Source organism: Muntiacus reevesi, chromosome 12 (genome assembly GCF_963930625.1).
Source record: "Muntiacus reevesi chromosome 12, mMunRee1.1, whole genome shotgun sequence".
Lineage (NCBI taxonomy): Eukaryota > Metazoa > Chordata > Mammalia > Artiodactyla > Cervidae > Muntiacus > Muntiacus reevesi.
Window position 1 is genome coordinate 16,786,380 of NC_089260.1, and position 25,606 is coordinate 16,811,985.

At 40.6% G+C, this 25,606-nt stretch overlaps 2 protein-coding genes across 3 annotated transcripts in view; both read left to right on the forward strand.

The window, feature by feature from the left end:
* POLR2K (RNA polymerase II, I and III subunit K) overlaps positions 1 to 25,606 on the forward strand; it is a 185,648-nt gene that overhangs the window by 40,859 nt on the left and 119,183 nt on the right. The window lies entirely within an intron of this gene.
* The window catches only part of SPAG1 (sperm associated antigen 1), an 82,618-nt gene that overhangs the window by 38,046 nt on the left and 18,966 nt on the right, over positions 1 to 25,606 (forward strand). For both annotated transcript variants that reach the window (XM_065902738.1, XM_065902739.1), the window contains 3 exons: positions 17,299 to 17,685; positions 17,999 to 18,098; positions 24,251 to 24,403. In XM_065902738.1, the coding sequence (XP_065758810.1) occupies positions 17,299 to 17,685; positions 17,999 to 18,098; positions 24,251 to 24,403 (640 nt within the window). The remainder of the gene's footprint in view (positions 1 to 17,298; positions 17,686 to 17,998; positions 18,099 to 24,250; positions 24,404 to 25,606) is intronic.

Genomic DNA, 25,606 nt, shown 5'->3' on the forward strand with positions numbered 1-25,606 from the left:
GTATTTCCAATTCTAGTTCCATTCCCCCATAAGCCTGCTACCATTTTCTTTTCAGTGTCCTCATATAACTGCTCCATGAATTCTGTCCAAGGTTGTTGTATTCAGTGTGAGACATAGGGTGGAGTTTATTTACTCCATACTGACAGGAGTCACACTTCTCATTACTTTTTTTGAACAATTAGCACCCTTGAAGAACTATGAAAGTGTTTTACATATAGTATTTCACTTAATCCTCAAGGAAGCGATTCATTATCTGTACTTAAAGTATTTGCCTGTAATGCAGGAGACCCGGGTTTGATCCCTGGGTCGGGAAGATCCCCTGGCAAAGGAAGTGGCAACCCACACCAGTGTTCTCGCCTGGAGAATCCCATGGACGGAGGAGCGTGGTAGGCTACAGTTCACGGGGTCACAGAGAGTCGGACATGACTGAGCAACTAACACACACACATAGGTTGGGAAATGGACGCTTAGGAAGGTTGTTTGCCACATTTGCACAGACTGTAAGTCCCATGGGTAGGATATGGCTTCAAATCTGTGAGAATCCAAAATCTATCTCTTCAAGGTGGTTATTAGATACCAACTAAGGCCCAGGGACTCCAGCAGTGCCTTTGGGCGGCATGTTGACTGACACCTGGTGGCCGGTGAAGGTTTATGTGCTCCAGGAGAACCAACAGTGGGAGAACTGGGGTGCCCGGCATGTTGCCTGACCACGTGGAGCAGCTGAAGGGCGTGTCCCTGCTACTTAGGGCCTGACAAAACGTGCTTCACTGGAGAAGGGAACGGCAAACCACTTCAGTATTCTTGCCTCGAGAACCTCATGGACACAATGAAAAGGCAAAAAGATATGACCCTGGAAGATGAGCCCTCCAGGTGGGAAGGTGTCCAATACACTACTGGGCAGAGTGGAGAAACAGCTCCAGAAAGAATGAAGAACCTGGGCTCAGTTGTGGGTGTCTGGTGGTGAAAGTAAAGTCCAGTACTGTAAAGAATATTGTGTAGGAACCTGGAATGTCAGATCCATGAATCAAAGTAAATTGGATGTCGTCAAGCAGGAGATAGCAAGAGTGAACACTGACATTTTAGGTATCAGTGAACTAAAATGGATGGGAATGCGCAAATTTAATTCAGATGACTATTATATCTACTACTATGGGCAAGAATCCCTTAGAAGAAATGGAGTAGCCTTCATAGTCAACTAAAGAGTCTGAAATACAGTACTTGAATGCAGTCTCAGAAATGACAGAATGATCTCTGTTCATCTTTAAGGCAAACCATTCAACATCACAGTAATCCAAATCTATGTCCCAATCACTGATGCCAAAGAAGCTGAAGTTGACCGGTTCTATGAAGACCTACAAGACCTTCCAGAACACCAAAAAGAAAAAAAGATGTCCTTTTCATCATGGAGGACTGGAATGCAAAAGTAGAAAGTCAGGAGATACCTGGAGTAACAGGCAAGTTTGGTCTTGGAGTACAAAATGAGGCAGGGCAAAGGCTAACAGAGTTTTGCCAAAGGATGGACTGGTCATAGCAGACACCCTCTTCCAGCCACAAAAGAGACAACTCTACACGTGGACATCATCAGATGGTCAATACTGAATCAGATTGATTATATTCTTTGTACCTGAAGATGGGAAAGCTCTATACAGTCAGTAAAAACAAGACCTGGAAATGACTGTGGCTCAGATCATGAACTCCTTATTGCCAAATTCAGACTTAAAGAAAGTAGGGAAAACCACTGGACCATTCAGGTATGCCCTAAATCAAATCCCTTTTGATTATGTGGTAGACGTGATGGAAAGATTTAAGGAATTAGTGCCCGAAGAATTACGGATGGAGGTTTGTAACATTGTACAGGAGGTAGTGACCAAAACCATCCCCAAGAAAAAGAAATGCAGGAAGGCAAAGTGGCTGTCTGAGGAGGTCTTCCAAGTAATTGAGAAAAAAAGAGAAGTGAAAGGCAAAGGAGAAAGGGAAAGATACACCCAACCGAATGCAGAGTTCCAGAGAATAGCCAGGAGAGATAAGAAAGCCTTCTTAAGCGAACAATGCAAAGAAATAGAGGAAAACAATAGAATAGGAAAAACTAAAGATCTCTTCAAGAAGATTGGAGATACCAAGGGAACATTTCATGTAAAGATGGGCACAATAAAGATCAGAAACAGCAAGGCCCTAACAGAAGCAGATGAGATTAAGAGGGGGTGGCAAGAATACACAGAACTAGACAAAAAAGGTCTTAATGACCCAGATAACCATGATGGTGTGGTCACCCACCTAGAGTCAGACATCCTGGAGTGTAAAGTCAAGTGGGCCTTAGGAAGCATTACTACGAGCAAAGCTAGTGGAGGTGATGGAATTCCAGCTGAGCTATTTCAAATGCTAAAAGATGATTCTGTGAAAGTGCTGCACTCAATATGCCAGCAAATTTGGAAAACTCAGCAATGTTCCAGGACTGGAAAAGGTCAGTTTTCATTCCAATCCCAAATAAAGGCAATGCCAAAGAATATTCAAATTACCATATAATTGCACTCATTTCACAGGCTAGCAAGATTATGCATAAAATCCTTCCAGCTAGGCTTCAGCAGTACGTGAACTGAGAACTTCCAGATGTTCAGGCTGGATTTAGAAAAGGCAGAGGAACCAGAGATCAAATTGCCAACATCTGTTGGATTATAGAAAAGGCAAGGGAATTCCAGAAAAACATCTACTTCTGCTTCATTGACTACACGAAAGCCTTTGACTGTGTGGATCACAGCAAACAAAAATTCTGAAAGAGATGGGAATACCAGACCACTTTACCTGTCTCCTGAGAAACCCATATGCAGGACAAGAAGCAACAGTTAGTAGCTGACATGAAACAATGGACTGGTTCAAAATTGGGAAAGGAGTATGTCAAGGCTATATATTGTCATTCTGCTTATTTAACTTATATGCAGAGTACAATGGCAAAATGCCAGGCTGGATGACTCAAAGCTGGAATCAAGATTGCCAGGAGAAATATCAACAACCTTAGATATACCACATTAGAGTGATACCACTCTAATGGCAGAAAGCTTAGAGGAACTATAAAAAGCCTCTTGACGAAGGTGAAAGAAGAGAGTGAAAAAGCTGGCTTAAAACTCAACATTTAGAAAACAAAGATCATGGCATCCATTCCTATCACTTCTTGGCAAATAGATGGAGACAACAGTGACAGATTTTGTTTTCTTCGGCTCCAAAATCACTGCAGAGGGTGACTGTAGCCATGAAATTAAAAGATGCTTGCTCCTTGGAAGAAAAGCTATGACAAACCCAGAGAGCATATTAAAAAGCAGAGACATTACTTTGCTAATGAAAGTCCATATAGTCAAATGTATAGTTTTTCCAATAGTCATGTACGGATGTGAGAATTGGACCATAAGAAGGCTGAATGCCAAAGAATTGATGCTTTCGAATTGTGGTGCTGGAGAAGACTCTTGAGCAATCCTTGGACAGCATGGAGATCAAACCAGTCAGTCCTAAAGGAAATAAGTCCTAAGTGTTCATTGGAAGGACTGATGCTGAAGCTGAAGCTGCAATACTTTGGCTACCTGCTGCGAGGAGCCGACTCATTAGAAAAAGACCCTGATGCTGGGAAAGATTGAGGGCCGATGACGAAGGGGGCGAAAGAAGACGAGATGATTGGATGGTATCACCAACTCAATGGACATGAGTTTGAGCAAACTCTGGGAGACAGTGAAGGACAGGGAAGCCTGGCCTGCTGCAGTTCACGGGGTTGCAATGAGTCAGACATGACTTAGCGAATGAACAACAACAAGAAGAAAGTATAGGTTCCATAAAACCCAGGCTGAACATCACCGGGCCATTCTGTGAAAGAAACAAGTAGAATTTGGTGTTTATCCACTCTTGTGCTGAAACTGTGCCAAGAACTCTTATCAGAGTTTGAACATATGTTGAGAAACAAGTGAGTTAAGGACTAATATTGATTTTGATTTAAAAAATGGGCAGAGGAACTAAATAGACATTTTTCCAAAGAAGACCTTCATTTGGCCAACAAGTACATGAAAAGGTGATCAATATGACTAATCATCAGGGAAATGGAAAGTCAAACCACAATGAAAACCTCACTCCTGCGTGAATGGCCATCATCAAGAAGACAAGAGATCGCAAGTGTCAGCAAGAATATGGAGAAAAGGAAACTCTTATACACTGTTGGAGGGAATATAACCACTATGGAAAAGAGTATGGTGGTTCCTCAAAATATTAAAAATAGAACTATTTTCAAATTTTTAAGTAAAAAATTAAAAATTACATTTTAACTAAAAAATTTAAAATATGATTCAGCCATCTCACTTCTGGGTATATGTCCAAGAGAAGTGAAATCACTGTCCTGAAGAGATATCCATTGTTCATTGCAGTATTATTCCCAATAGCCAAGACATGGAAACAATCTTAGTGTCTACCAATGGATGAATAAGTACAGAAAGTGTGATATAAACAGACACAGACACAGATACACACACAAGAGATATTATCCTGCCATAATAAAAAGGAAAATCCTGCCTTTGTAGGATTTTGTAACAACATGGATGGAACTTGAGGATACTATGCTAAGTGAAGCAAGTCAGAGATAAATATTGTATGATCTCACTTATGTGTGGACTCTTAAAAAAGCCAAATTCATAATAATAGAGAGTAGAATGGTGGTTGCCAGGTGCTGAGGGTTGGAGGTATTGGGAGAAGTTGGTCAAAGGGTATAAACTTCCAGTTATAAGATGAGTAAGTTATGGGGATTCAGTATACAGCATGATGTCTACAGTTAACAATACCATATTATATACTTGAAAGTTGCTAAGAAATTAGATCTTAAATATTCTTATTACATAAAAAAAGAGTAGTTCTGCAAGGTGAAGGATGTGTTAAGTAACCCTATTGTGGTAATCATTTTGCAATATATATGTGCATCAAATCACCACACTGTACAACTTAAACTTATACAATGTTTTGTGTCAATTGCATCTCAAAATACTAAAATGCCCTCTTCACAATTAGAGATAAACAAGTTAGAGCTAATAAAAAAATTTGTAATACACATGGTGGTGGTTTAGTTGCTGAGTCGTGTCTGACTCTTGCTAGCTACTCCATGGACAGTAGCCTGCCAGGCTCCTCTGTCCATGGGATTCTCCAGGCAAGAATACTGGAGTGGGTAGCCGTTCCCTTCTCCAGGGGATCTTCCTAACCCAGGGATTGAAACTGGGTCTCCTTTATTGCAGGCAGATTCTTTACCAACTGAGCTACAGGGGAAGCCTGTAATACACGTGGTTCCATGATTAAAAATCTGAGTCGGGATTGTTGTAGTGTAATATCACTTATCAGATTGATATGTTTCTCTCTGAGTTAGGTGGTTATCCCTAAGGCAAGTCCCATAGAGTAGCAGTATTCCCGTTCAGATCTCCAAGCAATCAGAGCTTTAAGAGGACCATTTCTGATTCTGGCATTCATGGCCCTCCATAACCATTTGTAGATTAGGGAATACATACAAATACACAAGATTCAGAAAACAAAAATGTCTTATAGGAAGGATATAAAATTTTAAATTCCCCTTTCTCAGGAAAGCAAATCAAGATTAGGTAGATTTACCTTAATTTACAGCTCAAAGAAATGACTACAGTTTTTTTTTGCTGGATTCCTCCCCTCCACCCCCATTCTCCTTATGCATGAGTCTGTATGAATTTTTTTACTGTTAAGATTTAACTGTGTATAAAATTTTAATGTGTTTTCCTATCAAGTCCTATATTTTTGGGTTTTTCTATATTCATAAAAAATCCCAAGATATATTAAAAAAAAAAGAGATTAAGTAGATTAAATGGCTGGAAGCCCAGTAGCAGTGCTTTGAAGATGAACTAAGAACAATGGAACTATCTTATATTCATTTTTACCAGTTCCATTGTTAGATAACACAGACAGAGAGGTCCTGGAGGCTTGGACAAGACAGGAGAAATCCAAGTTACTTTTAGGAAAATAATGTGAAAGCCCAGAGAGAGGTTATTAAGTTGGAATCTTTGCTGGTGGTTCCCCTCCCACCACATTCCAAGAAAGAACCCTCAGTCATTATGGGGTATGACGCAAGGAGCCCTAAAGACCGTGGGAAAATGCAGCAATCAGTGTGTTCTAACCTCAGGGGATGATGCTGCTCCCCTGGGGCTCCACCTGTGTTGGCCAGGCCCAGTTCCTCCAGACTGAGGTACAACATAGCCAGTGGGTTTAATGTAACAGCTGACAGCTACTGAGCACTCTGTGTCAGGTACTGAGATAAGACGATTGATGGGCTTTCTTCACCTGTCCTCCTAAGGACTCCCAAAGCTGATTGGTTCTGGGATTTGAATTCCTGGGCTTTCTCGGAAACTTCCGTATTTTTATTTTCCTTCTCTAGTAGAGGGGGTGTCCCAGTGGTAAAGAATCTGCCTGCCAGTGCAGGAGACGCATGTTTGATCCCCAAGGTGGGAAGATCCCTTGGAGAAGAAAATGGTGACCTACTCCAGTACTTTTGCCTGGAGAATCCCATGGACAGAGGAGCCTGGAGGGCTACAATCCATGCGGTCGCAATCAGACACGACTGAGCACGCAGACAAGTCCCTAGGAGAGAGCATTTAGAAGTGGCCATCAGGGGAAAGGAAGCATCTAGACTCCCTTGTAGTGTTGTTGCTTGTTCCCTGCTTAAACATGAAATATAAGAAAATCAAAGTCATCAACAAACAGAAGAAGAAAATATAAATATTTCTCTTGTCCTAGAATTGTTGGAATCAGGAGGGTGTCAAGGTGGGGATTTCAAAGAGTTGAAAGACACAAAATCATAAAGAAAAAGAATGATTTTGATTATGTAAAAATTAAAAATTATACAAGATAGATACCATAAAAACATTAAAAGACAAATGACAAAATAAGAGAAGTGCAAGGGGTTAATGACATTAAATATGAAGAACTTTTACAAAGCAATAAGACCGAGTTAAAGAGCCTAGTACCAAAATGAACAAAACGTGTGTGTGTGTGTGTGTTTGCGCACACGTGCTCAGTTGTGTCCAACTATTTGTGACCCCGTGGACTATAGTCCGCCAGGCTCCTCTGTCCACAAAGCATATAAGTAGATAAATCACTAGGAAGAAATTAAATGATCAATACATTTTGTATTGCTAATAAAAAGATGAAAATTAGCTTCTTTTTTCCTCTCCCATCCAATAAACCAGGATAGAAAAAAAGTATTCCTTGTTGTCAAGGGTAAGATAAAATAAGCACTCTTTAAAAAAAAAGAAAAGATTGAGATATAATTCTTGTATCATAAAATTCATCCTTTACAAATTCAGTGGATTTTAGTATACTCACAAGGTTGTACAACCATCCCGATTGTCTAATTTTAAAACATTTTATCATCACAGAAAGAGATCCCATACCCATTAGCAATAAGTCCTGCCTCCCTTTCCCTCTGGCAACTACTAATCAACTTTCTGCCTCTCTGGATTTGCCTGTCCTAAATACCTCATGTAATGGAATCATGCAATGTGTGGCCTTTTGTGTCTGGCTTCTCTCACGTTAGCATAATGTTTTCAGGGTTCATCCATGTTGCAGTATGTATCAGTATTTCATTCTTTGTTTTTCCCCTTTCAATTTTATTGAGATATAATTAACATCAGTACTGTATAAAGCTTAAGGTGTACAGCATAATGATTTGACATATATACCATGAAATGATTAGCACAGTAAGCTTAGAAAGCATCCATCATCTCATATGGTAATGAAATTTTTTTAAACAGAAAAATTTTTTCCTTATGATGAGAACTCTTAGAACTGTTGTTCTCTTAACAGCTTTCATATAAAACAGTGTTAATTATGTTTATCATGTCGTACGTTACATCCCTAGTACTTACTTATCTCATAACTGGACGTCTGACTGCCTTCATCCAGTTCCCCCTCCCCTCATTCCCCACCTGTGGTAACCACAGATCTGATCTTTTTTCTATTTAATGTGCATCTGTTTCTTTGGTTTTGAAGTATAATTGACCGACAACATGTTATACACCTTAGTGAGTTCATCAGTCCGGTTCAGTCGCTCAGTCGTGTCAAACTCTTTGCGAGTTCATATTTCTGTACATTTCAAAGTGATCACAGTAAGTCTAGCTATGATCTGTCGCCATGTGAAAGTATTACATAATTGTTGACTATATTCCCCATACTGTACATTTCATAATTGTGACTCATTTAATTTTGCAACTAGAGTCTGCGTCTCTTAATCTTCCTCAGAAAGTCTCCTCCCATCAGCCCTTTTGCCTCCAGTAACCACCTGTTTGTTCTCTGTATCTATGACTCTGTTTTGTTATGTTTCTTCATTTGCTTTGCTTTTATATTCCACATGTAAGTGAAACCATACATTATTTGTTTTTCTCTGACTTATTTCACCTAGCATAATACCCTGTACATTTATCTGTATTGTCACAAATGGCAAGATTTCATTTTTTATGACCAAGTAATATTTCATTATAAATATATACATATATATATAGATATATGCATGCTGAGTGTGTGCCAAGTCACTTCAGTTGTGTCTGACTCTTTGTGACCCTAGGGACCACAGCCTGCCAGGCTCCTCTGTCCATGGGATTCTCCTGGTAAGAATACTGGAGTGTGTGTTTATACATAAGTTACATCTTCTTTATCCATTAATCTATTACTGGGCACTTAGGTTGCTTCCATATCTTGGCTATTGTAAATAACGCTGACAGGTGTATTTATCTTTTCTAATTAGTGTTTTTGTTTTCTTCAGACAAATACCCAGGAGTGGAATTGTTACAGTATGGTAGTTCTATTTTTAATTTTTTGAGGAACTTCCATACTGTTCTCCATACTTGCTGTACCAATTCACATTTCTACCAAGAGTGTACAAGGATTATACTTTCTCTACATCTTTGCTAACAATTGTTGTCTTTTTGATAATAGCCATTATGACAGGTGTGAGGTGATAGGTCACTATTGTTTTAATCTTTGATGATCAGTAGTGTTGAGCATCTTTTCATGTACCTATTGGCCATCTGTATGTTTTCTTGGGAAAAATGTTTATTCATATCCTATGTCCATTTTTAAACCAAGCTGTTTCATTTTTTGCTATTGAGTTATATGAGTTGTTTATATATTTTGGATACTAACTCCTTATCAGATATATTGTTTACAAATATCTTCTTCCATTCAATAGGTGGCCTTTTCAGTTTTTCATAGTTTGCTGTGCAAAAGTTCTTTAGCTTGACGTAGTCCCATTTGTTTGTTTTTACTTTTATTTCCCTTGTCTGAGTAGAGTAGCCAAAAATATATTACTAAGACCAATGTTTTAGTGCTTCACGCCTTTTTATGGACAAATATGCCATTGCATGGATAATATCACATTTTCTTTTTTCATTAATCAGTTGATGGACATTTGGGTTTTTCCACTTTGTGGCTATTATGAATAATGTTTTTGTGAACATTCATGTACAGTAATTTTTGGTTTGTATCTGTACATGTACATATGTTTATAATTTGGGGAGGTATAAACTTAAGAGTAGAATACTGGGTTATATGGAAACTGTATGTTTACCTTTTAGAGGAACTGCAAGACTGTTTTTCAAAGTGGTTACACCATTTTATAGTCTCACTAGCAATATATAAGGATTCCAATTCCTCCACATTCTTGCAAACACTTGCTATAGTTCACCACTTTGAGTATAACCATCCCACAGGGTGTAAAGTGGTAATTCCTTATGGTTTTGATTTGGATTTCCCTCAAAAAGCTAAGATCATGGCATCTAGTCCCATCACTTCATGGCAAACAGATGGGGAAAAAGTGGAAACAGTGACAGATATTATTTTTGGGGGGCTCCAGAATCACTGTGGACAGTGACTGCAGCCATGAAATTAAAAGACACTTGCTCCTTGGAAGAAAAGTTATGACAAACCTAGACAGGGTATTAAAAAGTAGAGACATCACTTTGCCAACCATGGTCTGTATAGTTAAAGCCATGGTTTTTCCAGTAGTCATGTATGGATATGAGAGTTGGACCATAAAGAAGGCTGAGCACCAAAGAATTGATGCTTTCAAGCTGTGGTGCTGGAGAAAACTTTTGACATGGACACGCTCTTGGACAGCGTGGAGATCAAACTAGTCAATTCGAAAGAAAATCAACCCTGAATATTCATTGGAAAGACTGATGCTGAAGCTGAAGCTCCAATACTTTGGCTACCTGATGGGAAGAGCCAACTCATTGGAAAAGACCTTGATGCTGGAAAAGACTGAAGGCAGGAGGAGAACGGGGCAACAGAAGATGAGATGGTTGGATGGCATCACCAACTCAGTGGACATGAGTTTGAGCAAGCTCCAGGAGAAGGTGAAAGACAGGGAGGCCTGGCTTGCTGTAGTCCAAGGAGCCACAAAGAGTCAGACATGACTTAGCGACTGAGCAACAATAACAACAATGACTTATTATGTTGATCATTTTCCATGTGTATATTAGCTATTTGTGTGTATTCTTTGGAGAAATGCTTATTCAAGTCATTTGCCCATTTTGAAGATTATCTTTTTATTGTTCCACTTTAAGTGTTATTTATATATTCTGAATACTAGACCCTTATCAGATACTTGATTAGCATATTTCTTCCATTCCACAGGTTTTTAAAATTTCTTGATAATATTAGCTGAGGTACAAAAGTTTGGTGTCATATATAAAAATCGACTGTTAAATCCAAGGCCATGTAGATTTATTCCTATGTTTTCTTCTGAGAGTTTTAGGGTTTTAGCTCTTATTTTTAGGTCATTGATTTATTTTGATTAATTCAGATAACAAGGAGTCCAACTTAGCTTTGGTTTTGGGGGGGGGTTTTGTTATTGTTTGACATGTAGAAATCTAGTTATCCTAACATTATTTGTTAAAAAAAAAAACAAACCAGACTATTCTTTCCTTATTGAATGGACTTGGCATCTTTGTCAGAAGTAAGTTGGCCATACCCACACACTTATGGTCAATTAATCTACAACAAAGAAGGCAAGAATATATAATGGAGAGGACAGTCTCTCCAATAAGTGGTACTGGGAAGACTGGACAGTTCATGTAAAAGAATGAAATTAGAACATTTTTTAACACCATACACAAAAATAAACTCAGAATGGATTAAAGACCTAAATGTAGGACCAGCAACCATAAAACTCCTGAAGAAAACTTAGGAAAAACATTCTTTGACATAAGTTGTATTTATTTTTTTTTTTTGGATCTGTCTCCTAAGTCAAAGGAAACAAAAGCAAAAATAAACAAATGGGACCTAATTGGATTAAAAAGTACAGCAAAGGAAATCACCAGCAAAACAAAAAGACAATCTACTGAATGGGAGAATATATTTGCAAATGACATGATCAATAGAGATTAATATCCCACATATATAAACAGTGCTAACTTGCTCTGTCAAAACAAACCACTCAGTTAGAAAATGGGCAGAACACCTGAATAGATATTTTTCCAAAGAAGATATATAAATAGCCAACAGGCACAGGAAAAGATGCTTAACATCATTAATCATCAGAGAAATACAAATCAAAACCACAGTGAGATATCACCTCATATCTGTCAGAGTGGCTGCATCAAAAAGACCACAAATAACCAATGTCATCAAGGATGTGGAGAAAATGTAACTCTGTGCCCTGTTGGTGGGAACATAAATTGGTGCATGCAGCCAATGTGAAAAACAACATGGCAGTTTCTCAATAAACTAAAAATAGGACTACCATATAATCTAGCAGTTCTACTCCAGGGTATATATTCAAATAAAACAAAACCACTAATTTGAAAAGATGCATGCACCCCAATGTTCATAGCAGCATTATTTACAATAGCCAAGATATGCAAGCAGCCGGTGTCCATTGGCAGATGAGTGGATAAAGAAAATATGATATTCACACACACACTGGAATACTACTCAGTCTTAAAAAAGAGTGAAATTTTGTCATTTGCAACATCCTGTGGATGGAATTGGAGGGTATTATGCTTAGTGAAATAAGTCAGAGAAAGAAAAATACTGTATGATAAAACTTATATGTGGAATCTAAAAAATAAAATAAGCTAGTGGATATAACAAAAAGTCTGTGGATATAACAGACTCACAGAGAACAAACTAGTGGTTACCAGAGAGGAAAGGGATGGGGAGGGGCATGCTAGGGGGGTCAAATTAAGTGGTACAAACTATTATGTATGAAATAAAGAAGCTACAAGGATTTATTATACATCACTGGGAATATAGTCAATGTTTTATAATAACTATAAATGGAGTCTAACCTTTAAAAATTGTGAATCACTATTTTGTATACCTAAAACTTATATAATACTGTAAATCAACTATACCACAAACAACAACAACAACAAGAAACCACCTGATTGATTGATGGACTGACTGATATGGTTTTCAGAGGTTTCATTGTACTATCACATTGATTTCCATTTGATAAAAATTAAAAAATATATGCTACCCTAAAAAAATCACTTGGCCGTAGATATATGGGTTTATTTCTGAACTCTCTATTTCATTGATCTACATGTCTATCATTATATCAGTATCACACTGTTTTGATTACTGTAGCTTTCCATAAGTTTTTAAATCTGAAGTGTAAGTCGTTTAATTCTGTTCTTTTTCAAGATTGTGTTGGCTATTCTAGGCCTCTTGAAATTCCATACAAAGTGAAGGATCAGCTTTTCCATTTCTGCCAAAAAAGTTATGGATTTTTGATAGGGATTATGTTGCATCTGTAGACTGCTTTGTATAGTATTGATATTTTAACAAAAGTAAGTCTTCCTATCCATGATGAAGAGATATCTTTCCATTTAATTTCTTTCAGCAATATTTATCCCACAAGTCCCATTGCCTTGGTTAAAATTGCCTTAATATTTTACTCCTTTGAATACTGTTGTAAATAGAATTGTTTTTGTAATTTCTTTTCAGAAGTTTTCATTGCTAGTTTATAAAAATAACAGATTTTTATATGTTGATCCAAGGAGAGATAAGAAAGCCTTCTTAAGTGAACAATGCAAAGAAACAGAGGAAAACAGTAGAATGGGAAAGACTAGAGACCTCTTCAAGAAAATTAGAGATACCAAGGGAACATTTCTTGCAAAGATAGGCACAAAAAAGGACAGAAACAGTATGGACCTAACAGAAGCAGAAGACATTAGGAAGAGGTGGCACGAGTACACAGAAGAACTGTACAAAAAAGATCCTAATGACCCGGACAACCACAATGGTGTGGCCACACACCTAGAGCCAGACATCCTGGAGCGTGAAGTCCAGTGGGCCTTAGGAAGCAGAACTATGAATAAAGCTAGTGGAGGTGATGGAATTCCAGTTGAGCTATTTCAAATCCTAAAAGATGATGCTGTGAAAGTGCTGCACTCAAGTACCAGCAAATTTGGAAAACTCAGCATTGGCCACAGAACTGGAAAAGGTCAGTTTTCATTCCAATCCCAAAGAAAGGCAATGCCAAAGAATGTTGAAATTACCGTATCAGCTCAGTTCAGTCGCTCAGTCATGTCCGACTCTTTGCAACCCCATGAATCGCAGCACGCCAGGCTTCCCTGTCCATCACCAACTCCTGGAGTCTACCCAAACCCATGTCCATCAAGTCGGTGATGCCATCCAGCCATCTCATCCTCTGTCATCCCCTTCTCCTCCTGCCCCCAATCCTTCCCAGCATTAGGGTCTTTTCCAATGAGTCAACTCTTTGCATGAGGTGGCCAAAGTACTGGAGTTTCGGTTTCAACATCAGTCCTTCCAATGAACACCCAGGGCTGATCTCCTTTACGATGGACTGGTTGGATCTCCTTGCAGTCCAAGGGACTCTCAAGAGTCTTCTCCGACACCAGTTCAAAAGCAACACCAGTTCAAAAGCATCAATTCTTCGGTACTCAGTTGCACTCATTTCATATGCTAGCAAGATTATGCTCAAAATCCTTCAAGCTCAGCGTCAATAGTATATGAACAAAGAATTTCCAGATGTTCAAGCTGGATTTAGAAAAGGCAGAAGAACCAGAGATCAAATTCCCAAGATCCGTTGGATCATTGAAAAAGTGAGGGAATTCCAGAAAAATATCTACTTCTGCTTCATTGACTGTGCTAAAGTCTTGACTACATGGATCACAACAAAATGTGGAAAATTCTGAGAAACCTGTATGCAGGTCGAGAAGCAACAGTTCAAACCGGACATGGAATATCGGATTTGTTCAGAATTGGGAAAGGAATACTACAAGGCTGTATATTGTCACCCTGCTTGTTTAATTTATATGCCCAGTACACCATGTGAAATGCTTGGCTGGATGAAGCTCAAGCTGGAATCAAGATTGCCTGGAGAAACAACAGTAACCTCAGACATGCAGATGACATCACCCTTATGGCAGAAAGCGAAGAGGAACTAAAGAGCCTCTTGATGAAGGAGAAAGAGGAGAGTGAAAAAGCTGGCTTGAAACTCAGCATCAAAAAATGATTCCGGTTCATTTCAGAAAACAATCAGAAAACTCAACATTCAGAAAACTCCAGGGGATAGAGGACAGGGAAGCCTGGTGTGCTATAGTCCATGGGGTGAAAAAGAGTCAAAACACAACTGAGCGACTGAACAATAACTTGTACACTGAAATTGCTGAATTTTCTTATTAACTTAGTGGTTTGTGTGTGTGCGCGTGTATTATGTAAATATATAATCCCAAAGAATCTATCTGAAGATAATCATGTTGTCTTTGAATAGAGATAGTTTTACTTTTTCCTTTCCAGTACAGACATCTTTTCTTTCTTTTTCTTGTCTCAACTGACCAGGTTACAACTTCAAGTATAATGTTGAGTAGCTACAGAGAAAACATTATCTTCAGGGGAAAGCTTTTAGGGTTTCACTATTGAGTATGATCTTAGCTATGAGTTTTTCATAAATGTACTTAATGTACTTAATCATGTTGGGAAATTTTACTTCTTCATTTTTTGAGGTTTTCTTTTTTTTTAAATCATGAAAGAGTATTGAATTTTGTCAAGTTCCTTTTCAGTGTCAGCTATGGTCATATGGTTTTTCCCCCATGTTCTATTAATGGCAGGTGTTGAATAGACTGATTTTTCTACTGTTGAAATACTCTTCCATTCCTGAGATAAATCCCATTGGTCATGATGTATAATGCTTTTAATATGCTATTGGATTCAGTTTGCTAGTATTTCCTTGAGAATTTTTGTCTCTACCAGCTACCCTAAACCACCGCACCACCCAAGGCTACGGAAGTCTTTGTAGTTTTTAGATCTGATGGTTTCCTTTAGTCTTTATGAAGTGAGAACTGTTGGCCATTCCTTCCTTTGATACTTGTTATCCTTGACTCGCTCGTCCCTGAAATAATCTTTCCTCTTGGTTTCTGAAGCAGTACACCTTCCTGTTTTTTTCCCTCTCATTTCTAGGTGGTGCTCCACCTCCACTGGTGATTCTGATCATCTTTTTAAGTGTTTTATTTCTCAGGGATCCTTTGGAAGATCTCAGTGACTTCCTCCACACCCACCAAACTTTGATGATTGTTTTTATGCTAGCAATTCCCAAGTTAGTGTCTTCCAGATAAGGCCTCCTCTGATCTATATTTGGAGCCATCTTCTGAACAACTCCTCTGGAATGTCTTCCAGGGAGCTAAATAGCCCCCAGGACTCACATTTTCCTGTTTGGGCCTCTGCTTACCTGTGCAGGGAAATTTCAGGGGCATTTCAATCTTAAGGAAAGAGGTACAGCATTCATTTCACTTCCTCTGGATCCTGAATCCCAGTTAGGCTGGTTTTTAGCTCTTCATGCTTGAGAGAATTCCTTAGTCTTCTCCTCTGTCTCTCTTTCTTCATTTGTAATGTGGGGATAATACTTGGTATGAAGATTAATGATCATGAAGAATGATAATGTATGTAAAGGTCCTAACTCATATTAACTTCTAAATAAATAGCAGCTATTTATTAACAGTATTGGTCAGACATGAGGGGATGACACACAAGGGAACAGAAAACAATAGCTGCTTATTATCAGAAAACAAAACTAGCTGCTTATCATTTCTGCTGACATTGATTTATGCTTCCATCCATTTTTATTCTGGGTGGAACCTGAGCAGCAAATACCAGATGACGAGTACTACAGCCTTGCTCTAATAATTCTCCTGGGTTCAATCTAGGGATTTATTACTATTACAAGATCATCTTTTGTTTTAATAAAGCCTCTTTTGGTTAGTGATCCAAAATTGAATGTCATTCTGCTGTATAGAAAACTGTATCTATTAATTAGTGTGCTTTTATGCACTTATTGCCTGACTTAAGGTGACCATCATCTATCCACTGATTTTCATTTATGTATTTGTGGCTTTCTATTTCATCTGTGCTTCAGATTTTGGCTTTACCATTCATGAAACAGAATGGGAAATACATTCATTAAAAATTAGAATTTGTTACAAGATAAAGTTGGGAAGTCTCTGCAGTCAGTGCTTTGAAATGATGAATTGCTTTGTTTTAAATGTTTAGACACCCATCAATGAAATATTTATACGTTATTTTCATAGTTAAAAATCAGTTCAATAATCAATTATTAAAGCTCCGATAAATACTTGAAATCTTTCAGTCAAGACCAGAGGAATTTTTAACTTGGAGTAAGGTATTGTAATGGAAATTTTACTGACTTTTTAAGGTTCACTTTAAAAAGTAGGTGCCTGTTTTATGTGAGTTCTTTGCTAAAATCATTTTTAAATGCCTTAAAAATCACTTGCACTTGATAATTTGAAAAAACTGATAATTTTTTTGATTATTTGAAAAAGATAATTTGAAAAAATTATATTCTCCCAGTTCTTTAACAGAGGAAAGGCTGCCCTAACTTGGGAGTGTAGTTGTTGTATTCAAGTCTTAGTAACTTCATTCATTCATTTGTAAGTTGTTAAGCGGAAGAAAAGTACAAATTTTGTAAGGTCTACCTCGACACGTACGCTGTGATGAAGGGAATCATGTTTGAAATGCCGGTTTTCACATCCCAAACTCTTCGGCGTTCGAAGAGTTAAATCCGGGCTTGACTTCAGTCCTCAGCCCAGAAAGCCCCCGGGGTCCACAGGAGCGCGGGACCCTCGGGGCGGACCGGCCCCCAGCGGCGCCCAGCTCCCGGCGAGGGGCGGGCCGGCTCCGCCCAGCTTCGCCAGCGACGCCGCCCCCGCGCCGGCACCGCCGCGGCCTCGGCGGTAGCTGCTCCCGATGATGCAAACAGTCACTTCCCGCATCCACTCCCCACAGAGGCCGCGGAGCCGGCGGGAGCCGGGCGCGCCGCCGAGCCGCGCGCCATGGGCAACATCCAGAAGAAGCTGACGCGCAGGAGCGAGGGCGGCAAGCGGCCGGAGAAGGGCGCTCCGCGGCGGGGCCGGGCGCCGGGGGCCGGCGCGGACAAGCGGGACCGACCGCGGGCCCCGGCCCCGGCGGGCGGCGCCAACGGGCAGCCGGGCGGCGGGCGGGGCGCCGGGGAGCCCGCGGCCGGCGCGTCCCCGGGACCCGACGCGCCCCCGCCCGCCGCCCCGGTGGGCCCCGCCGCCCTGAAGAGCCAGGGCAACGAGCTCTTTCAGAATGGGCAGTTCTCCGAGGCGGCGCTCAAGTACTCGGCGGCGATCGCGCAGCTGGAGCCCGCAGGTGAGTGAGCTGCGCCCGGCGGTCTCCCCGGCCCCTCGCGAATGACGGGCGCCCGCCGCGTCCGTTCCCTTCCCGGGAACTGAGGGCAGGGCGGATGCGGCCGAACCTCGGGGCGCGCCGCGTGTGCCCGGGGCGGGGCGCGTGGGCAGCTGCCGGTCCCGGGCTTGGCCTCCGGCCGGCACGAGCGCGGAAAGCTGCTCGCAGCCGCCTTAGCCGCGGGTGTAGGACCGCGGTGCCGTGGGAGACCGCCGTCGTCTGCTGAACTGTGATTCCGCCAATGGATTGTAACCATTTAATTAAATGTGATTTTTAGGAAGTGGAAGTGCAGCCGATCTAAGTATCTTATATTCAAATAGAGCAGCATGTTACCTCAAAGACGGAAACTGCAGTGGCTGTATTCAGGACTGTAACAGGTAAACTGCCCGTTTTTCAGCTTTGTCACCAGATTTTCATTTCAGTGGAATGAATGCAGTATTTAATACCCTTCTAAATTTTTGCATAAATTTGATTTTTTAAGACATTGAAGGTGCGTTAATTGGTTAACACATAAAACTCATAAATCCTTTTACACATATGAAGACAATTACAGAAGATGTTTGTGCAAACTTTTTTCATTTCTTAGCTACCACCATAATCATACTCTTTCCACATCGATCCCAGAGTATTGGAGACGCCTTCTGACTGGTGTCTTTGTCTCCTCCAATCCACCGTGGCATCAGGATGACCTTTCCTGAAGCATTATTTTGTGCAGACTGTTTCAGCCTGTGTTCAGTTGCCCAGTATGCTCTTGCAGATCATTATATTCTCTGCTTCCCTGGTGGCTCAGATGGTGAAGAATCTGCCCGCAATGCAGGAGACCCAGGTTGGATCCCTGGGTCGGGAAGATCCCCTGGAGAAGGGAATGGCCACCCACTCCAGTGTTCTTCCCTGAAGAATTCCATGGACAGAGGATCCTGGTGGGCTACAGTCCAAGGGTTCGCAGAGTCAGACACTACTGAGCGACTAACACTTTGTCACCACACTGCACCCCTGCTCTTCACCCCCAAAACAAGCTTTCTGCTCTCATTTGGTCTATATGTGTAATGCCCTCTGCACAACCTTGCTTCAGGAATCTTTCCTCAGCTTCCCCCTCCTCTCCACTTTCATTGTCACTTCAGACTTCCTGGTCTTCTGCATGGCTGTGACGCTTGACTGTCACTCATACCTGTAGGCACGTATGTCACCCTCTGCATAGCAATTTAGACTGTCTGAGGTCAGAAATCGTGTGTGCATCCCGCAAGCACAGTAGTCACCCATGGTACTCAACAAGTTACATGCTGAGGTGGATGAGTATATTTACATAAATTAAAAGTATCTTTTTTTTTTAACCATTAAATATTAAGCCTGCTTGAGGAGCCCTTTGGAAAGAAGTTACTATTTGTTGTTGTCCAGTCACTAAGTTGTGTCCGACTTTTTGAGACCCCATGAACTGCATGCAGCACGCCAGTCTTTCCTGTCCTTCACTATCTCCCCGAATCTGCTCAAACTCATGTCCATTGAGTCGATGATGTCATCCAATCATCTCATCTTCTGTTGCCCCCTTCTCCTCTTGCCCTCCGTCTTTCCCAGCATCAGGATCTTTTCCAGTGAGTCAGCTCTTTGCATCAGGTGGCTAAAGTATTGGAGCTTCAGCATCAGTCCTTCCAATGAATATCCAGGGTTGATTTCCTTTAGGATTGACTGGTTTGATGTCTGTGCTGTCCAAGGGCCTCTCAAGAGTCTTTTCCAGCACTACAGTTCGAAAGCATCAGTTCTTTGGCACTCAACCTTCTTTATGGTCCAACTGTCACATCCGTACATGACTACTGGAAAAACCATAGCTTTGATTATATGGACCTTTGTGGGCAAAGAGATGTCTCTGCTTTTTAATACATTGTCTAGGTTTGTCATAGTGTTTCTTCCAAGGAGCAAGCATCTTTTAATTTCATGGCAGCGGTCACCATCCGCAGTGATTTTGGAGCCCAAGAAATTGAAATCTGTTCCCACTTTTTCTCCACCTGTTTGCCATGAAGTGATGGAGCCAGATGCCATGATCTTAGTTTTTTGAATGTTGAGTTTTAAGCCAGCTTTTTCACTCTCTTCTTCCACCTTCATCAAAAAGCCCTTTAGTTCCTCTTCGCTTTCTGCCATTAATGTGTTACTGTTAGTGCATCTAAAAAATAAGAAGCTGCATGTACTGGTGTAACCTCACAGCCTTGGTTTACTCCTGTTGTGTGGTATATTTATTAGTATTACTCCCTTTCACTCTTAGAAGCCCTAGTTTGGACAGTGGCATACATGGACACCTTGATTATAAGGTAAACAATTTTTTTTTTCATTGACAGTATCAGTTTATATATGTGAGTAAAAACTTGCTGGTATCTGTGCCTGCAGTTTAAAAAGAAAGCCATGAACTGCTTGTATTTTTTGCCAATTTTACATATTAAAATTTAAAATAATATTTATATTCACTTTGGTCTGTCTCTAGACATCATTAACAGTTGTGCTAGCTCACAACATTTTCAGGATTTTGGGAGTTGGGTGAAGTCAAGTTGGTAGTTGAAATCTGACATGATTGGAGTACTGCTAATACTATGAAAATTGGCAAATGCCACAAATCTGGGTCTTTTTTCTCAGGAGAGCCAGTTGTTAAATGTTTCCCACTGCCCATAACTAACAACAAGACCAAGTAGATTTGCATAGTATCAGGCACCTTGCGATTTGCAGCTGAGAACCTTTCAGTTCAAGTGTCTGTTGCCTAATACATTACCCTTCAGACTTGTCTCAGGTCTTCCTTCAGTGAGTTCAGTACTCCGGTTAAAAAACAGTGGATTTACTTTATCCTTAAGTGAGATGGTGTAAGTGACATATGGTGTAAGACATTTTCTTGCTAAAATGTGTTGTGTTTCAGTGGAGACCCAGGAGGAAGTCACAGAGGAGACCGTTGAGACTGGAGTGGAGTTTTGTCTTGAAGGAGAGCAGGAGATTGCCTGCTGGGGAGGGAGGAGGCAGAGGGGAGATGGGTGGTGGTTTAGGTGAGGGGTCCTCCGCGAAGGGCTGTGTTCTCGGCCAAGGAATCTGGTTCTGCTGGTCAGTGCTGACTTTTCTAGAAACCGACCTACTTAGATGTTTTCTTTGATACCTGACATATGAGTCTCAGCATAAGGTGATTGGATGATTGGAGTGATTTTACTCCAAAGCAATGATTCTCAAACTCATTTTACTGCCAGGGAAACCATGATTTGCCTTGGGGGACATGTTGAAGTATGGCTGTATTGAAAACCAGTTATTAACAGAAATATGATTCTATTCTCTTCACCTAAAAAGGTTATATACCTTTTAAAGAAAGCCTATGTTTTTAGTTTTTTGGTTAATTATCTTTGCTCCTTGGAAAGTTGTTTGCACCAACTCTTATTACAAGTGGTAGCAGGTTTCAAAGAGTGAAAAAGAAAAATTCCCTGGGGGCAAAATTTAAAATAAGTGAGAACTTATGAAATAACTTTCATAGATATACCTGTGAAATAACTTTTTATGCACTTTTTTGGGGAAAGTATTTGATTTTTAAGTGTCTACAATCCTAGGGCCTATTCTGAAGCACTTCCCTGAGCTCTCTTCCAGGGGCATATGAGAGTCAAGAGTTGCTGTTGGGAGCATGACACTTGTTTGAGAAACTCAGAGGCTGTGGGCGCTGCCTTCTCCTCTCAGCATCTCCAAGTTTCTAGGTTAGGCTTCCAGGTGAAGCATGAAACAGGGGTATAACACCTAAGAAGAGTTTGAAACATTAGTGGTTTTAAACAATAAAATAATTTCTAGAAATTTCTAGGATTATTTCTAGAAATTACTTTTTATTCTCATAACTGTTGTTCAGTTGCTAAGTTGTGTCTGTCCCTTTGCGAACCCATGGACTGCAGCATGCCAGACTCCTCTGTCTTCCACTGTCTCCTAGAGTTTGCTCAAATTCACATCCTCTGCTATCCCCTTCTCCTCCTACCTTCAATCTTCCCCAACATCAGAGTCTTTTCCAGTGAGACCTCTTCCCATCAGGTGGCCGAAGTATTGGAGCTTCAGCATCAGTCCTGCCAATGAATATTCCAGATGGATTTCCTTTAGGATTGACTGATTTCCTTGCAATCCAAAGGACTCCCAAGAGTCTTCTCCAACACCATAATTCGAAAGCATCAGTTCTTCAGCACTCAGCCATCTTTATGGTCCAACTTTAATGTTGGTACATGACTACTGGAAAAACCATAAAACAATTCTCCTAATTGTTTATCATCTGAAAAACATCTTCACAGCTCCCAATCTTATCACTTTTTGAGTTATGTAAACATATCAAAACTTTTTCCTGGACTTCTCATTGAGAGTATTTTGACAGACTGAAGACAAATGAATGTTGCCCAATAATTCTATTTTTGCTTATCTTTGCTTCTCTCTGATGGACTTGAAATTAGAATGCTCTTTTAGATTCTTAGCTGTTTTAACTTGAGTAGTTAAACTTTTGTAAACTCTGATTTAAAAGTTCTCTGTGTGTGTGCTTATGAATAGATGTACTTTTTTTGTTTTGTTTTGTTTAGTGGAATTCCCATTCATAAGCTCAACAGTCATTTTCAGGATTGTGATTAAAAAGAAAAACTTTGCATTTACTCAGCTGGGAAGTGCTATAAATTAAATGCATCATCTCATTCAGTTTTAGAGTCCACGCCTACCTCAGGTCCATCTTGTGGATAAATAGCTCCTCCGGCATTGAAAGTCTTTTGTAAAATAGGGGTAGTCTTGTGTCTGTGACCTATATTTATAATTAGTGTTCATGTAGTTAATATCTCATAAGCATTAAACTAAGGTAGATTTAAGACAGGGGTACAGGTGATAGATCCTGATACCCAAAAACCTGTTTTCTAGTGTTTGAGTGTTTTTAATAGACTTTTATTTTTAAAATAACTTTTACTGGTTACAAGAGTAACACATACCTATTACGGAAAAAAAAAATTTAAATCCAGTACAGTGCAAAAGAGATCATTAAAAGCATCCCCAATCCTAGTACCTAGGCAGAGCAAAAATGATTCTTTTTCAAAGAAATTATGCTGATTAGGTTTAATGACACTTCTAGAACAAAGTCAGTGACATACAGCCCAGGAGCACACCCACATGTGCGGTCGAGGATCCGTACAATGTGAAGAATTACCAAGGGCTCCGAGTGGCAGATGACTGCGCCTTTCGTAATCTGTGCTACTTTCATCTGCGCTTGTGGTGGCAAGAGTGTGGGTCCTGAAGGTTCACTTGGGAGGGGTTTGCTGAGCACCTGCAGTGGCCCTCTGTGATATAGGTGCTGGGATATAGTAATGATCGAGACCAGCAATGCCCTTGGTCTCCCATGGCTTAAGTTCAGAAGATCAGGCATGTGGGCAGATCGCTCCCTCGTCTGTGACCTGCACGTATGAACATTTACCTCCCAGGCCTGTTGTGACATTAGATGAGCACGTCTGCAGAGACTCACACCAACAGGTGTTGTCAGGGCTTCCTCCTTCCAGATCTCTGTAGACGGGGATAGACAGATCTCCTGGGGAAGAAATCATGCTTTTCCTGAGGCAGGTCAAATGTCTGATACATGCAAACTGCTTGTGCAGGAGAATCACCAGGCGAGCAAACCTTTATCCCCACTGTGGACAGTCTGGTGCAGATTCTTGTTAGCGGATCAGAGAGGAAGTAGGCTCTTCATGGGATCTCTGCGTGGAATATTAATAAATGTTAGTATTGATCCATAATACTCCTTGACAGTTTCAACTGATTTTGTCACAACTAAGAGTACAACAGTTTTCACTTATAAATACCATCTTTTGATTGTATGCTTTATTTCAGAGTATAGTGAAGTGCATTAAGTTAGTGACGTAGCCTTAAGCAGTTACTTCAAACAAAACCAAGAACATAACCTTGAAATATGTCTCTAGTGATATTGGAAGTACTTCACAGAATAGAAGGAGCAATTCATGACTTACAGAAATCACTGTATACTAACTTCCACGATTTCCTCCAGGCTATTTTTGAAGCCCTTTGGCAGCAAGTAAATCATAATCAACTGTGTTAAATTTTAGAGGGCTGATTTTCAAAAGGTGTTGTAGGTATTGTAGTCCTGTGCTAATAAAAAATTACATAGGTGCAAATAGAATTCTCCCTTGGATCTGTCAGTAACAAGAACCTGGTGAAAAGCCTACTCTGTCCCGGTGCCATGTGACCTCTGTTGGCCCATGGAGGTGGGGGGCGACCCTGGGAGGGGGGCTTGGAGGGGTAAGCAGTGCCTGCTGCCTGGAAGCTCAGTCTCATTGGGGGAAGAGCAAGTGCCAAAGGGGACTGGTTTAAAAGAAAGGCAGTAACCACAGACTGATTGCTCTGCTGCTCTGGGTTTGCCTTTCTGGTATGTTGCCAGGCCCCCAAGGTGAAATATCAGTTATGCATGTATGTGAGAGTTCAGTCCTAACAGATATGTCAGGTTAGTATAAGTTAGGGAGTGATCTTCATAACAAATGACATATAATATTTCTGTCTCCTTTAGGGCCCTGGAACTTCATCCATTCTCCATCAAGCCTCTTCTTCGACGTGCAATGGCCTATGAAACTGTAGAGCAGTATCAGAAAGCTTACGTGGATTATAAAACAGTGTTGCAAATAGACTGTGGAATCCAGATAGCAAATGACAGTATTAACAGGTAACCTAATCGGAGGCCGCTGCCCGAGGGCGAGTTGTTTTCTAATGGAATGAGGTTTTGTTTCTTCCCCTCCTTCCAGAACGAGGTCAAGGTGTGGACGTGTTCTTCATTATTGGCATTACATGGGAATGCATGCCTTTTTTCACCCCTTCAAAACCAAATGGTTCTCGCTCTCTTAACTTTCTGACTATCCCGTGATATGTTTCGAGTTGTCCTCTGACACCTTTATATTTGTTTCCTGGTCCACTTATTACTGTTCAGTGAATATTATATATGATATACACTTAATTTTAAAAACAGCACAGGGTATGGCTCTTCTGTGCAACTCAAGATGCACAGAATTTGATTTTAGTATTTGTTAATATCTGTGGGGTTAGAAAGCTGTTTTCAGTGATGTCATGTCAGTACTGATTACAGAACGAGATCCAAAAATGTAGCGAAGCCTGCCATGTTGAGTCTTCTGCAGGATCTGCAGGTGTTCATTGGCACCACAGCTGTCAGTGGAAACACATTTTATTTTCTCCTCAGGAGAGTGGATGTTTTATGAGCCTGCTAGATGTTTGTGTTATATACCCTTTAGATAGATGCTCATCTAGGACGGTGATGGCGTCCCTTGTGGCTCAGTCAGTAAAGAACCTGCCTGCGAAGTGGGAGACCTGGGTTCAATCCCTGGGTGGGGAAGATCCCCTGGAGGAGGGCATGGCCACCCACTCCAGTATTCTTGCCTGGAGAGTCCCCAGGAACAGAGGAGCCTGGCAGGCTACAGTTCATGGGGTCTCAAAGAGTCAGACGTGACTGAGCGACTCAGCACAGGATGATGAAATAGCACAGAATTTGGATCTAATTTGTATTATGACCTATTTATTCCCTAGGTGAGAAGGGAAAGTAAGAGCTTCCAGATCTCATAAATTGCTTTCACATGAACTTTGCAAAGTTACTCCTTGGGTAACGTTTCCATTTATGTATGATATTCTCTAATTCCATTTGTCCAAAGTATCATTTCTTTCAAGGATTTTTGGGTGTCACACTGTGCCTTGTGTTGGTCTAGTGTACCATGTCCCACATGCCCCAAAGGAAGAGAGGAAGGGGGAAAGATGACATAGTCTCTGTCTTTAAGCAAAGTAGAATGTAGCCTGGGGGCAACAACTTAACGTAAGACACGTGATCCCCAAGCATGAACGTTAGTTGATGAGGCGGGGGGAT